The sequence below is a fragment of the Triturus cristatus genome, chromosome 1_1, assembly GCF_964204655.1.
Source record: "Triturus cristatus chromosome 1_1, aTriCri1.1, whole genome shotgun sequence".
Lineage (NCBI taxonomy): Eukaryota > Metazoa > Chordata > Amphibia > Caudata > Salamandridae > Triturus > Triturus cristatus.
Window position 1 is genome coordinate 957,672,171 of NC_140579.1, and position 15,858 is coordinate 957,688,028.

Consider the following 15,858-nt stretch of genomic DNA (forward strand, 5'->3'; position numbering starts at 1 on the left):
CTCCAAAGAAAAGTTGTAAAAACCATGCTGAATGTGAAAGCAAAAAACATAAATAAAACACACTGAATAGAATAAACAAACTTACCTGGTAGTTGTATCAAACTCAAAAGGGAATATAATGTCATCTTTATTGCATATCTGACAAATAAACCCCCTTTGGCTGCACAAGTCACAGTTGTAGATATGGTCAGAAGCAAACTGGATCAGGGACTGAAGAAATACTTCAAAGATACCTTCTGTGATCTGCAAGATAGACGTATTAAAAAAGCATGTGAAAAAGGTATCATCTTTCCAGAACATTTTTCAAACTGTATAATTTTCTAGTCTGTCAGAAAAAATATTTCGTAAGAAAGTTGAAGTGTATTCGCACTCCAAGCATCGGTTGCACTGCAAAATCCCAACGGTGCATCACAAATGCACCAAGTTTTTCCAAATTTTACTCCTTTTATTTCAGGTAACCCAAATTATCATGTTGCTTCATCTTTTTACATGGTAGACTTAGTAGTACGATTAGCTTCTACACTGCAGCTGTGCCTCAAGCCTCTTACTGTTGCATGCCCCATACAGTAATCATATCCTTAGTGGTTCTTCTTGTCCCAATGCATTTCGGGCTTATTCTATCGCCCTTCTTCAGGGGTTCACTATCAATTTAAAAGAATATGACCATTAGACTGTGCCCCGCCTTAATTATATTTTCAACAATTCATCATTTTATATTACCCCGGTTCTCTAATTGACATTTTGCCGCTATGCGCGATATTAAGCACAACGATCTCCCACTTAAACCAGGTTCACCCCACATCTCACTAGATTTTTACAGCGTTATAGTAAAAACACAGCTTATCAAATTGCTCCCCATGCTTCTATTTCCGTGATTCGAACTTTTAGACACAGGTAGAGACAGGTTGTTGTGTCTAAAAGTTCGAATCACGGACTTACGAGCATGGGGAGCAATGTGATAAGATGTGTTTTTACTAGAACGCTGTAAAAATCTAGTGAAATGTGGGGTGAACCTGGTTTAAGGGGGAGATCGTTGCGCTTGATATCGTGCATAACGGGAAAATGTCGATTAGAGAACCGGGGTAATATAAAATGATGAATTGTTGAAAATATAATTAAGGCGGGGCACAGTCTAATGGTCATGTTCTTTCAAACTTATAGAGAACCCCTGAAGAAGGGCTATAGAATAAGCCCGAAATGCATTGGGACAAGAAGAACCACTAAGGATATGATTAATGTATGGGGCATGCAACAGTAAGAGGCTTGAGGCACAGCTGCCGTGTAGAAGCTAATCATACTACTAAGTCTACCATGTAACAAGATGAAGCGACATGATAATTTGGATTACCTGAAATAAAAGGAGTAAAATTTGGAAAAACTTGGTACATTTGTGATGCACGTTGGAATTTCGCAGTGCAACCGATGCTTGGAGTGCGAATACGCTTCAACTTTCTTACGTTTGTAACACACGTGGTTCCAGGACAGACCACGTTCCGGCTGCACGCTTGTAATGTTGAATTATGGATGAACGGTGAATATTCAAAACACATGGAGTGCACTTGTCTAAACCCCTTTCAATGTTGAGAAAAAATATTTCCCCTTCTTCTAAAAGACACACATTGAACAAAAGAAGCATTTTTGTTATATGGTCTAAAATGTGTACCTAAGAACATTGAAGCTGTGGTGCGTGATTAAATGAGCCATTATAATAGGTTTAGTATTTGCTAATCCGTCTGCATTACATACACCAGGCATTGAACTACTGACTTGTAATCAGCCTTCGAGCACTGCAGCGTGAGTAACAAGCAAACAAACAAGTTCCTTTGATTCTGTAACATTATTTCATATTTCATATAGCTATGGAGTCTCTTGCAAACTCTTTCTCTGCAGGTTCATGCCAGCCACAAAACTAGATCAGGAATTTATTTCCGAGCCATAGCCAGTCACTGGCACCAGGTGGCTCTGTCTGATATCAGTTGCGACTCTGCGTCACCGGAAGACCCGAAGCCAGAGAAGGTGCCACCGACGCCAGTGATGTTAGCTCTGTTTTTGCACCCTTACAAAGGTGAAGGACGGAGAAGGCAGACAAATAATAAATATAAAATACCAATAAAAAAATTATCAAGAGGCAGGAGATTGAGTCGGAATCTGAGGAAAACGGTATCAAAAAGAATGCATTCCCAAGGAAAATAGCTTATTTTTTAAATATATATTCACTCTTTCATATTTATTTCATAAACCACTTCCAAAACATCACAAAAAGGAGGTGGGCTGAGGACGTCTACATGATTTGTTATGTTATGATATGTGGGTATTTCTAAAGCGCACGTTCACCAGCGGTCTCTTGGCCCTATGAATTGAATAGGGAGGGTTCGAAGCTGAAGCAGTCTAGTTATGAGCTAAAGTAAAAAGCCAAGTTTTGAGCAATTTTCTGAACCGTACATAATCTTCGTCAAGTCTCAGAGTAATCGCCAATGAGTTCCACAGTTTCGGGCCTAGTATAGAGAACCGCGACCCTCCAGTGCGTTTACGTCTGAAACTCTGTACAATCAATTGATTCAGATACATAGATCTAAGGGTGCGCTGGGGGGCATACTTGCTGATTCTCGATGAGATATACCTGGGACCGGTGCCCTGAATGGCTCTAAAAAGGATACTTCCTGTTTTAAACATAGTTTGTTGCTCCACCGGAAGCCAGTGGAGTTCTTTCAGCAGTGGGCTAATGTGGCAATGTCTATCCTTTTGATCGATGATTCTAGCTGCTTGATTCTGAATCATCTGAAGACGGTGCTTCTGATGTTGCGGGAGGGCAAGATACAATGCATTTCCATAATCAATTTTGGAAAGAATCAGGGCGATAATAATTTTGATACTAGCCTCTCTGCTGAAGAATCTTCTAATCTTGCGCAGTTTACGAAGCCGAATGAAGCAGGCCGGGGTAACCAATCCAATCTGGGAGCTCATGGTGAGATCCGAGTCAATTTGTATCCCCAAACTCTTAATCACCGGCTTGGGGAGCAGTGCAGCGCCAAGCTCCGGGGGCCAATGTGTGGGAGTCCAGTGCATGAGTATGTTTTTTGGTACAATTTTCAGTTTTTTGGGAATTCAATTTTAACTGATTGTTGTTCATCCAGTTTTTGATGAACAGCATGGAATTCCTGACAATTCCTCTGATTTAGGTGACTCTACAATAGTAAAAATTAGCTGCATATCATCAGCATAATTATAAATCTTAATCCCCATCTGCCGGAGACTGGAAATGAGCGAAGTATGTAAACATTAAAAAGAATCGGAGAAAGAGAGGAACCTTGCGGGACTCCACAGCTCATATCTACAGTGTTGGATTTAAAAGGTGAGAGCCACACTGATTGCTTGAGGCCCTCTAGAAAGGATTTAAACCAATCCAGGGCTGAGCCCCCCGACCAGCTGCGGCTAAACGATCCAACAGTATATCGTGGTTAACGGTTTTAAATGCCGCAGTCAGGTCTAGGAGTATAAGGGCCTGAGTACAGTCCACATCTGCCTGGCCTTTAAGGTCGTCTATAACCGACAATATAACTGATTCCGTAGAGTGTGATGGACGGAAACCTGCCTGGTGAGTGTCCAAAAAGTTAGAGGCCTCTAGAAAAGAGCCAAGACATCTGGCTACATGGGTCTCTAATAGCTTAGCAGGGAAAGGGAGGAGAGATACAGGCCTGTCATTCTCCAGCTTATGAGGATCCAGGCCTTGCTTGTTTTGTAGTGGAATAACCACGGCTTCCTTAAAAACTGAAGGCACAGTACCTTGGGTAAGAGAAAGATTCAAAAGCTGAAGGGCAGTATCAGGAAAAGCTAAATAAATGGCTTTTAATATATGAAGAGGGCATACCTCTTTAGGGGAGCCCGATTTTACCTTATTTACAAGGTCAAAGAGGATTTTCCTAATTAGACCAGGAAAGGCCGTCAAAGAGATAGAGTTTGGAGGAGCAGGAAGGTCAGTTAGGCTACTGTGGCTAGAGCCACTTGAGTCCTGGATTTTTTTTATTTTTTCCACGAAGAAGGAGTTCAGATCATTGCAAAGTTCCTGTGTGGCTGTGATAGGCGAAGTCACCCGTCCAGGAGTAGATAGCTCCTTTACAATCTTGAACATTTTCTTTGACCTATTGTCAGAGTTCAGAACCTTATTAGTAAAAAAAAAAACTCTTAGCCTCCAGAATGGCTCTTTTATAAATAGTAAGACTTGCAATATAGTGTGCTTTATCCTGTGCTAAGTAAGTTTTACGCCATTTCCTTTCAGCTTGGCGCACGTTAAGTTTTGAGCTTTTTAGATCAGCAGTGAACCATTTGGATGCTTCATGTCACCTCAGGCGGGAGGTTTTGATCTGTAAGGGGGCATGGATGTCTACAGCATAAGTGTGCCAGTTTATAATCTCGCTCTTAAAATTGTCCAGGTTTTCCTGAGGAATGGGCTGCTCATGAGTTAATGTATCCAAGAAGGAAATCAAGTCAATCCGATTCCAGTTTCTATAAGTGCTTTTTTGTGGCGGTGACGGCTTATGCAGCAACATAGCCCTCAAATTAAAACTGATAATGTAATGGTCTGACCATACACATGGGTGGATGGTCAGATTCTGGAGTGTAAAATTGATGGACCACACTTGATTGAGTGTATGGCCTTTAATGTGCGTGGGGGAATGGATATGTTGAGTAAGACTTAAGCTAGCCAGGGACTCCGTTAACTCCCCTGATAACTTTCCCCCTTCCACCTCGTTGGCCCAATAGTTCAGGTCGCCTAAAATCAAAACTTTATCATAATCTACGGTCAAAGATGCAATGTTATTGACTAAGACTTTAGGGAAATGTGGCATCGCTGTGGGAGTTCTGTACAAAAGTACACAAACCAGTGTACTGTTTGGAGAATCCAGTTTGATCACAAGATTGTCGACTGAGGTGATTTCAAAATGGGAAATGGCAATGAAAGGTAATCCTTTCTTAAAAGCAACAGCCAACCCACCCCCTCTTTTTCCTGAAGATCTATTAGTTTGTAATAGAAAATAATTTTCAGGGAGGGCTGCTAATATCTCAGGGGAAGACTCCTCTGTTAACCATGTTTCAACCAGAAACAACATATCTGGTGAGTCAGTGGTCAAGAGATCAAAAAGTCCCAATTGATGCTTAACAACAGATCGTGTGTTGAGGTACATAATGTTAAGATCTCTATTAAGAGGTTGGCTTCCCTCAGATCTAGATCGAGCTCCCTTTTGATTATTACAGTAGTGTTAGATTTGGGGGTCTCTAGTTGGCATAGGTAGGTACCTGTGACAAATAGGGACCCTTGCGTCAAGTCAGGGTAAGGGGCTACACTCCTAAAAATCCCCCTTGGTAGCTTGGCACGAGCAGGCAGGCTTATCTCAGAGGCAGTGTGTGAAGCATTTGTGAACACATACAGTAATACAGTGACAACACTACAAATGGACACCACACAGTTTGTATTATAAAAATAAGTATTATTATATAGACTTAACACAAGACCAGACAACAGAAATCCACAATACTGTACTCAAAAAGTCTCTTAAATGTTATAAAATAGCTCAGTTCTCTCAAGTTGTAAATGCAACACTTTACTCTCAATGTACCTTAGATGCGTAGCGCAAAGAAAACAAAAGGGTTGCAGGGAAGGTGATGCGTCGGTTCCTTACACGCATGGGAGTGGATGCGTCGGTTCCTTACTGCTGCGCAGGGGAGTTGATGCTCGCTTCCTTACTGTGTGGGGGAGGTGATGCGTCGGCTTCTTACTGCTCTCTGGTGCGATGCGATGCGACACGCTGGCCCCTCGATGCGATACTCTTCTCCGGTGCGACGATTACCTCTGTGGCAGCGTCCCGCCTCTCCGGTGATGCGCCGCGCTGCGGCGATGCGATGATGACAGCGGCGGCTCGCTTCCTCGGGTAGTCTCCTCCTTCAGCTTCCTGGTTCTTCTCCTCAGCAAAGGTTCGTCTTGATTCCCAGAAGTGATTTAAAGTTCTTGGGTCTGGGTCCCGATATTTATACTCCTTTTCCCTTTGTTCTCTGAAGGCAGAGAGGCCTTTGCCTAGTCCAAACCAGTTCTGGTCAGTCCTGGAGCACTTTGTTGATATGTCTCCTTCTTTCCTTTCACAGTGCAGGGCAGGGACATCAGACACACCACAGGAGGTGGAGCCAGCATTGTGGAGAGACGGCACAGCCCTATTCAGATCCCAGGTGCAGCTCCTCCCTCCCATCTAGATGCAGATCTCTCTATTCACCACTGGGCCACCTCACCCCCTCTCCTGGAATTCCCCAGCCCTATCACTCAAACTCCAGACAAGGAATACACAACCTAGCAGAGGCAGGTTTGGATGGTTAGACAAGAAAATGCCTACTTTCTAAAAGTGGCAAAACACAGAAGGTTAAAACCAACGTCACTAAAAGATGTTTTTTATCCTTATAAGTTCAGGCATACTAAACTCGAATTTCTACCATGTTCCCTGAGCCAGTTAGGATTATAAAATGTAATAACCAAACTGCCCATTCTGGCCTATGGAGAACAGGTAGCCCCAGAATAGTGAAAAACGAAAATGGCTGTAATTCACTATTAGGACATGCCACACACACCAGAGCATGTCCTACATTTTACCTACAATGCACCCTGCCCTTGGGCCTACCATAGATGTGACTAATATGTATAAAAGGGAAGGTTTTAGGGACTAGCAAGTGGGTGCACTTGCCCAGTCAGCATGGCAGTACCAGACTGCACACAGGCTCTGCAATGGCAGACCTGAGACACCCTTTATAAGCTGCTCCTGTGGGTGGCACAATCAGTGCTGCAAGTCCACCAGCAGCATTGGTTACCAGCCCTGGGCACACGCAGTGCACTGTACTAGGGTCTGACAAGTAAACCAATCAAGCCAATCATGGAGTCACTAATCCATATATCAATTTACTATAGGGAGCACTTGCACTGTGGCACTGAACAGCAGTGGCACAGTGCCCTAAGCATCTATAACCAGCAAAAACACATGAGGCAACAGCGAAAAATGAACGGGAGACCCACGCCAATGGTGCCAGGTCTAACAAGTAGGATGAAGGGTTAGGGCAAAGGAGGTCTAGCTCTACCAACTTCAAGCAAAGTTTTTGACCATAATGACATGCTCCTTGCCCTGTCCAGGCGCGGACGATTGCAGACGGGCTCGCCTTTGGCGTCCCAGCGGCGCACCCGTTGCGCGTCCTCGCTGCAGGCATGAATTTAAAGCCTGCGGTGGCGTCTAGGGCTCCGCCCCCTCCCAGCTGATGGCTAGCGCTCCTATTGGTTATGGACAATACAGGGAGTCGCCAACTCAATCACACCCGCAGTCACGGAAAGCCCAACCAATTTCCAGTACACAAAAGCGGTAATGTTCGTTTTTTTTAAATCGGCAAAACTAAGGTTTGTTAAAAAAGCCTAATCAACATTAAAAAAAATTAAAAAGCTCCGGGCGCGGCGTCTCTATTCAAGAAACTCTGTAGGGTTGCTTTGATAATTTGGGATTGACCCCTCTCATCCAAAGAGTCATGTTGGGTTAAAGAATGTGAAGAAGCCCAGGTAGCTACTCACCAAATGGTTGGAATCGGAACTACTGTTAGGAGAACAGAAGTGCTGCACTTACCTTTTGTTGAACTAGCCCAAAACCGACTGTGCAGTGTTTTACCAGTTAATTCGTAGAAATGTTCAACACACACATTTAGCCATCTGGAAATCATCTACTATTTCACAGCTTTACCTAGCTTGTGTCACCTGGAACCAATCTAATTTGTTACGGTCTATTCTAGGATAACTTGTTCATTTATTATAGTGAGCCGGAGACACCCTAGGATCTAAATCTGTGCACACTTTCCTCTGCAGATGAGTGATTAGAAAGAAAACAAGCATTGACATAGCCAATAGGTCTCACCTTTGGGGCCTTATAAGTATTTAGTTATGCAGCACAATATCCTTCCTGCAACATCAGCAGCTGTTGCATGGCTAAACACTTATAAGGTCCCAAAGGCGAGACCTATTGGCTATGCCAATGCTTGTTCCTGATCGCAACCAGCTAAAAGGTGCACTTCAGCGCTGGGGGGTGTGGGGGGGGTAATGCTTTGCTTGGTCACTGCTTTTTGTTTTCTTTCCATTCTTTATCCTTTTTAATTGTTTGAGTCATCCTTTAATTGTCATCCTTGTGTGTCTAAACTATGAATTCAGTTTACAGTATTTCGTAGCTTCTGTTACCTTTTGTTTGCATCTGTAAGTCATATTTTCCTGCGCTGTGCATTAACACTATAGAGTGTTTTTAAGTACACCTGCTTCCTAGGACCAGCACTTCCCTATAAAATTTACATACAATGGTTAATTTTTTTATGTGTTACACACATTTCTCTGTCATGTACAGGTCGGGTATGTTTTTTTTTCTTTTTTCTTTTTGTACCACAAGCTTACAATAAAACTTTTTAACCAGTAGGCAATTCCAGGTGTATGTTTTGTTGCATTAGGTTAATGTTTCTTGTCTAAATAGGTGCTCTCACGCCCAGCTCTTCATCACTCATCACCTTGGTAACGGGACGCAGCACTCTGCACAGGGTTACTCTGGTGCCTTTCTACCGCACTGGACTCCTGGGCAAAATCTTCACCGTTCCCGCTGTATCTCTGGCAAGCACATCATGTCATACATTATGTGCCAGTGGCTGAACGAGGAGCTACGGCTATCCCGGCCTGTGGGTGAGTGATGCGATGGAGGCCATGGCGAGCTGCCTTCTCCAGCATGGAGACAGCCGGTGTCGAGAACACACGCAGCTTTCAGAATGGGGTAAACTCTCGCCGTGTAAGCGAGGCTGCTGTGACACTAGAGTCAATGTCTAAAAGGGTAGCCTATGTGTTTGTACGTAGACGTAGAAAGTGGAATAGATTGCCAATTGCCTTGCTTTCTTTTCCCTAGGGAAAGTAGTATTCTCTTCATTTATCACACATGGACCAAGACAAATGAAGTAGCAGAAAAAAACAATACAAATCTGTTTTTCATTTAATTACAAACGTTCCCTCATTGAATCTTTAAGCTGGGTATGTTTCCGTTGGGGTTCCCATCTAATTTGTTTGCCTTTCGCTGTAGTACGAATCTCAATAACCCAAACAAGATGGCTGCTACTTTGACATGTGTCAAGTAGATATTTGAGGTATACATGCCAGTGTGTCGTTACTATGGAAACTTCTTGGCGCTGCTGAACGACGTGGACAGTCATTGGTGGAAATGCGCATAAGTCTGATGAGCCTCGCACCACTGGTGGGTTAATTGGGAAACGCCTCCCTCTACTGGTCACAGACAGAGTCCTCATTTATAGAGTATGGTGTTTATCTCGTATGCCTATTAGAAACTGCATTAAATGATCTTGGTTTCTTTATCTCATGAATTGGTTATGAAAGTTTGAAAAATCTAGCCTGTTGCAGCTACATTCTCTGCTCTACATAATTAAATGAATGTATCCGTGTAATATATCTGGTGCTCATGTAGAGCGCCCCGGGTTGATATCGCGCTATATAAAACTACAAAAGAAAAAAAATCCCCGCTGACCAGCAGGGCCCGCGATAAGCTCAGCTAATGCATGTGCTCTGCCCTCGAACAGAAGGCCTGGCTGTTCCCGTCTCCCTGGAGGCAGCTAGCATGTTACATTTATCAGCACCACACCTGCCCAGGCTGCAGCGCTTTCCCCCGCTGGTCCCCGGGTCCGCCACCGTAGGATGGCAAGGAACGTGTCACTCAAGTGGAATTATTACCCCTGTCATGCTGTCAGGTCAGCGGCCACACGGCGGACCTGCATCACTCACTCATGCGTTATCCAGCCCACACGCTCCTGCCTGGGGTTTTACTGTTTAGAAGCCATCTTTAGATACAGACAGGGGCGTCCTACATGCTCCTATGGCGTGGGGGTGGAGGGAGGTATTCAGCCCAAAGTCACCAGATAAATATGAGATGGGGAGCTTCAGGGGACCCTCGTCACACATGCCATCATTTTGTGTCCCGCCACTGCGTACAGGGCCATCTCTGGGTGACCAGTAGCTCACGAGCGCCTCTTCTCAGCACTCTGTGCCTGGAGCTGGCCACAGAAAAGTTAATATTACACAACTATAAGCATTTATAGAGATGGGCGATTGAGTTTTACTTATGGGAAACGTGGTTAAATTAGTTCGAAGCGCTGCAGCTGACAAGTCCCATACGTGCGATAATGTAACCAGTTGTGTCACGGTTTTTGAAGTCCAACACATGCATTCTAAATATATCTACTGCACGTGAGAATAAGGAAAACAAGCTCGGCGGCAGCAGGGGCAGAGAGGAGGGGGTCTGCGCGATTCACTAATTGATAACATATGGCGCCAGCCGCTCGCCCCCGTAAGTAAATCGCCACACATTCACGTGTTGCCATTGAAGGCAATGGAACGCATGCACGTTTTTGGACACAAAGCTGTGCCGATGACTAAAGGTCTCTCCTATGCAGCGCATGCTGCAGCGCATGCACGCTGCGTAGGCGAGACCTAAAAAAGACAGAAGTGAGTGGTGATATAACCTGTGATAAATGAACCATGAAACTGCCTTTGATAAGAAGGAAAGTTTCACCTTCAGAGTTACCTTGTCCTTAGAAAATGAAGCAAAAGGAGGGGATGCTAAGTTTGTATTTCACCCATTTTGTTTGCTGAAGTAATAACCAACAAAAGAACTGTTTACTAGGTTATGTGCGGAAGTGCACAAGAACTCATATTCAATTGGTGGTCAATTGAGAAATGTCAAAACTGAGTTAAGCTACAATGCATGTGCCCTAACAGCAGAGAGCAGAAATGTATTCTTAAAATCCTTAAAATGGTTTGGGACTACATGTAATTTAAAAAGGAGCTCTAAGTATGTTGCGTAAATGCGTGAACAAACTGCAGCCAACTATCAATTTTCTGTCCCTCTATTGTGAATTGAAGATGATGCAGCTTTGAACCTCATCTTACAGTCTTTAAATAGTTACAGCTGTACCATGACTTGAAGATCAACCATCCACTGGAATACACTGCCCTGGTGGATGGGTGTCAATCTCCAGAAGCATACCTCCTCAGGAATGTATAAGTAACCTCGTAAAGTTGAAAGCCTTTTTTGTTTAGTGTTAGAAGAATGAGAAAAAGATACAGTGTCTTTTGCTGCAAGAAAAGTTTGTGTAGCCAATGAAGGGATCATTGCAGCGTTAACAAATGCAGCACTAAACTGTCTGGAGCAATCAAGATCATATATACTAAGGGTTTATCATTTTCTAAATTATCATTTTGCGTCAGTTGAATAGAAGGAAACACACAGTGGTGCCTGAAAGCCAAATATAACGGCAGAGCATTCACAAATGAGTCTGCTGATACAGGATCTAGTGAGCAGAAACTCTAGTGCTTCTTAGCCTTGGTCACAAAAACATCTATATACGGCTCATTCCTAGTTTCAAATATTATGTTTGCTTACTTCTTGTAGGAGTATCACCTAAAGATAATGCTCAGGTGATCTACCATCGTGTTCCACTTCCCTATCAGATGACCTGCTAAATGACCAATTTCTTTGTCTATGGCCCATATGCTCATTACACCTTCACGCAGTGGCTTGAAACACATAACTCCTTGGTTGTATGGAAAACTGTTGCTGTAATGTCCGTTAGTATCTGGAGCTGCTTCCCTTGAACCTGAGGCCAGAACGCTCCAACTGCTTGTCGAATGGCTCTTAACTTGAGGAGGCTGGTATGTTTCACTTTAAAGTATTGCTCATTCTATCCTCCAGATGTTCAACCCCACCCTGTAGAGAAGTATTGGACTCAACTGTCATCAAAGGAGTCCGAATGGCTTTCTCTTTAAACACTTAGAGGTAGATATCCACCACTGGAGTGTGTGGAACAAAACATGAGATAGATGAAATGTTTCAGACAGCAGTAAAACAGTCTCCATCATTTCATAATCTTCAATGCAGTACTCTCATTTGTAAGTGCATCTAAGGTACGAGGAAGCTGCACGATGCCATCAACCTCAAAACGTGTAAAACTCACCTATGCACTTAGAATTGTTTCGCCAAAAAAATGGATAACTTCAAATGGATATGATGCAATTGCTCTACAAGAGGAAGTGTCTGAAGACTGGAGGAGTCCAATACTACCCAGGAGAGTTTGGGAGAGCAACATGTCTTAGATAAACAGCAGTATTTGGGAGAACTTCAGGGACGCCCAACAGAATAACCCAGATTGTGTAAAAGGAAAACTGTACTTTTTAGATTACCTACAAAGAAAGCTGAAGAAGCTGGTTTTAAATTGAGTCAACCAAGTAGGGAGAAAGATGAACTCCTAGAGTTGAAAATGAGCTACAACCACAGCAATCGCCGCTGTAAAGACTCAAAAGTGCCCAAGTGAACACATAGGTAGGAACTGTGAAATACAAATGAATGACCACTTAGGCATATCTCCAATATTTCATGTCTGTGTTGAAATGAAAACAAGTTACTTACCTGTAACTGTAGTTCTCCAGTATTGGAAGCTTTCATAGATTCACATGCCTGAATCATTCCCCGCTGTCGAGACGGGAGTCTCCGGTATATAAAAAAAGCAATGCTTAGTTGGATAGCAAACTGAAAAGAGGCCTAGGCCCATTTCCCTTTTGCAACCCATAACCTTCGTTATGTAAAAGAGACCAAACTTGTCCCTGAACCAATCAGAGCTCCTCACCCTCTAGAACCCCCATGAGAGAACCTTCTGCCCCTCAGATTTTCGTGCACTTGTGCCCTAGACACCTTTTGTGCTAAATCCAAGGTGAGCCTCTCAGGTGAGGAAGGTGGGTCGCACGTGAATCTATGAAAGCTTCCAATACTGGAGAACTAGTTACAGGTAAGTAACTTGTTTTCTTACTCCAGTATTGGAGCTTTCATAGATTCACATGCCTGAATCAGAATAGCGAGCAGTAAAACATAGCACAATTTTTGTTACCCAAGACCTGGAACAAGGGAACATATCTAGCTCGATAAAAGCGGTCTTTATATACCAACACACACAGAAAAAACACTTTCCAAATTGCATATAATATAATATACAACAATAAATATGTGCATATGTAACCAATAAAAAAGGAAGGAGGGTTGGTAAAGAGGGCTCACCGCCATTGGAGAAGGTTCCTCAGTACTGCTTGTCCTACTGCCACATCTTTCTCTGCAGGTGCATCAAGGCAGTAATGTCTGGTGAAAGTATGCGTACTCTTCCAGGTAGCAGCCCTGCAGATATCTTGGATAGGTATTCCAGCAAATAAAGCAGTGGAGGCGGACACTGCTCTTGTAGAATGAGCACGGACACGTGCATTTAACAGCTTTCCTGCCGCCTGATGACAAAACTGTATTGCAGTTGAAATCCATCGTGCGATTCCCCTCTTTGACAAAGGAAACCCCTTCCTGGGGGCACTATAAGCCACAAACAGCTGGGAAGACTTGCGGAAAGGCCTTGTTTGCTGCAAGTAAAACTTCAGACAACGTTGAACATCCAATGAATGAAGAGCTCTCTCCGCTGCTGTTGACAGATGAGGGAAAAACCTCTTAAGGATCAGCGGTTCATTCAGATGAAAGTCTGTAGGCACTTTCGGAATGAATTTTGGATTAGTCCTGAGAACAATCCTGTCCTCTTTGAACTGCAGAAAATGTTCTTGTATCGTGAAAGCCTGTATTTCCCCAACTCTTCTGGCTGAAGTGAGAGCTATTAGAAGAGCTAACTTCCAGAATAAGAACTTTAGATCCGCCCTGTGAATTGGTTCGAAGGGCTGCTTCATCAATTGAGATAAAACAATGTTCAACTGCCAGAGATGTGGAGGAGGTCTTATGGGAGGAAAAGTCCGAAACAACACTTTCATAAATTGTTTGATAATCCTTTCAGACCGCAGTGATGGACCTGAGGAAGTTCTTCTATATCAAGAAATCGCAGCAAGATGCACTTTAATAGAAGCATGGGCTAAACCAGACCTTGCCAACATTAAAATATATGGAATAATCTCATGTGCCGCTGAGCTTAGAGGATGAATGTTACGTTCTTGGCACCACAAACAAAATCTCTTCCATTTCATCCTATATGTCTTGTTTGTACTTTCCGCTCTGGCATTTGCTAGTATATCTTTGCATTCTGATGAAATATCTAGGTGTTGAAATTCGCAGTGTTCAGGATCTCGGGTCTGAATGAAGCACTTGTCCCCGGGACATTGTCAGGCGTGATGGTATTGGTTGCAGACGAATCGCATGATCCTCCGACAGCAGGAGCAACTCTGTGAACCAGTGTTGCCTGGGCCACCACGGAGCTATCAGTATCACTTTGCACGGTTCTTTCTTTATCTACGTTAGAACACGTGGCAGGAGGGGAACTGGAGGAAAGGCGTAGGCAAAGACGCCTGACCATGCCATCAAAAACGCATTCCCCCAAGATCCCTTCTGGTGATGCCAACTTACGAAGAACCGGCATTTTTTGTTCTGAGCTGTCGCAAACAGATCCACTGTCGGAACTACCCATTTGAAGAAGATGCTTTGTAAAATCTCCTGATTGATTTCCCACTCGTGGCATGTGGACTTCAGTCTGCTGAGAGTGTTTGCTTTGACATTCTGATCTCCTGGAAGATGTTCCGCTTTTAGAGACACCTCGTGTTGAACAGCCCACTTCCATATATTTTGTGCTTCCTGTGACAGGGAGAGTGATCTTGTACCTCCCTGCCTGTTGATATAGTGCATTGCAGTTGTGTTGTCTGTTCTTACCAGAACAGATGCTCGCTGAATTCTTGGTAGGAAAGCTAGCAATGCCAAGCCTATCGCTTTGAGCTCCAGAAAGTTGATGTGTACCTGCTGTTCCTGCAATCCCCACTGACCGCTGACCTGTAGATCCTGAAGGAACGACCCCCCATCCTTCCAGGGATGCATCCGTAGTAATTACCAATGGAGCTGGTTCGGTCAAGAAGGAAAGGCCCACCGAAATGTTCCTTTTGTGGGTCCACCATGCCAGTGCTTGCCCCATAGCCGGCATGATCTTCACCTTGTCGTCGAAGGATCCCTCTGCCTGGTGCCATTGCCGGTCCAGTTCCTCCTGTAATGGACGCATCTTTAGTCGGCATAAAGGAAACAGAGGTATGCAAGAGGACATTGTCCTCAGTATCGACTTGTATTTGCATACTGAAAGACACTTTCCTTTTGTGAAATTCTTGGCAAGCGTCATGAGACCCAGTTGCCTCTCTTTGGAGGGAAATGCCTTGTTTACAGAGGTGTCCAGAATCGCTCCCAGGAACGTGATTTTCCTTTAAGGGATCATTTCTCTATATTCAAAACCAGCCCCAGTTCAGCAAATAGTTTTATGCATGCCGTAGTTGACACCTGGGCTGAAGTTTCTGATGGTGTTTTTATCAACCAGTCGTCCAGGTATGGAAATACCTGGAGTCTTAGCTTTCTGAGAAAAGCTGCCACTGGCGCCAGACACTTCGTAAAAACTCTCGGGCTGATTTGAGGCCAAATGGTAGTACTTTGAACTGGTAATGGTCTCCGGCTACAGCAAACTGAAGATACTGTCTGTGGAAAGGATGAATGGGGATGTGAAAATATGCATCCTTTAAATCTAGAGTGGTCATATGATCCCCTTAGTTTAAGAGCAGCAGAATGTCTTGGAGGGTCGCCATCCGGAAAGACTGCTTCTTGAAAAGTATTCAGCGACCTCAGGTCTAGAATAGGGCGCCATTGGAGTGCATTCTTCCAGACCAGGAAGAAACGGGAGTAAAACCCTTTTCCTTTTTGGGAGATCGGCACCGGTACTATTGCTCCCTTTCGGAGCATTGTCCGAATCTCCCGA

General features: G+C 43.9%; 1 protein-coding gene across 1 annotated transcript in view; it reads right to left on the reverse strand.

Moving 5' to 3' along the window:
- Positions 1 to 15,858, reverse strand: part of PLEKHM1 (pleckstrin homology and RUN domain containing M1) — a 448,316-nt gene that overhangs the window by 19,046 nt on the left and 413,412 nt on the right. Inside the window, exon 11 of the mRNA XM_085650998.1 lies at positions 86 to 243. Coding sequence (XP_085507124.1) covers positions 86 to 243 — 158 coding nt within the window. The remainder of the gene's footprint in view (positions 1 to 85; positions 244 to 15,858) is intronic.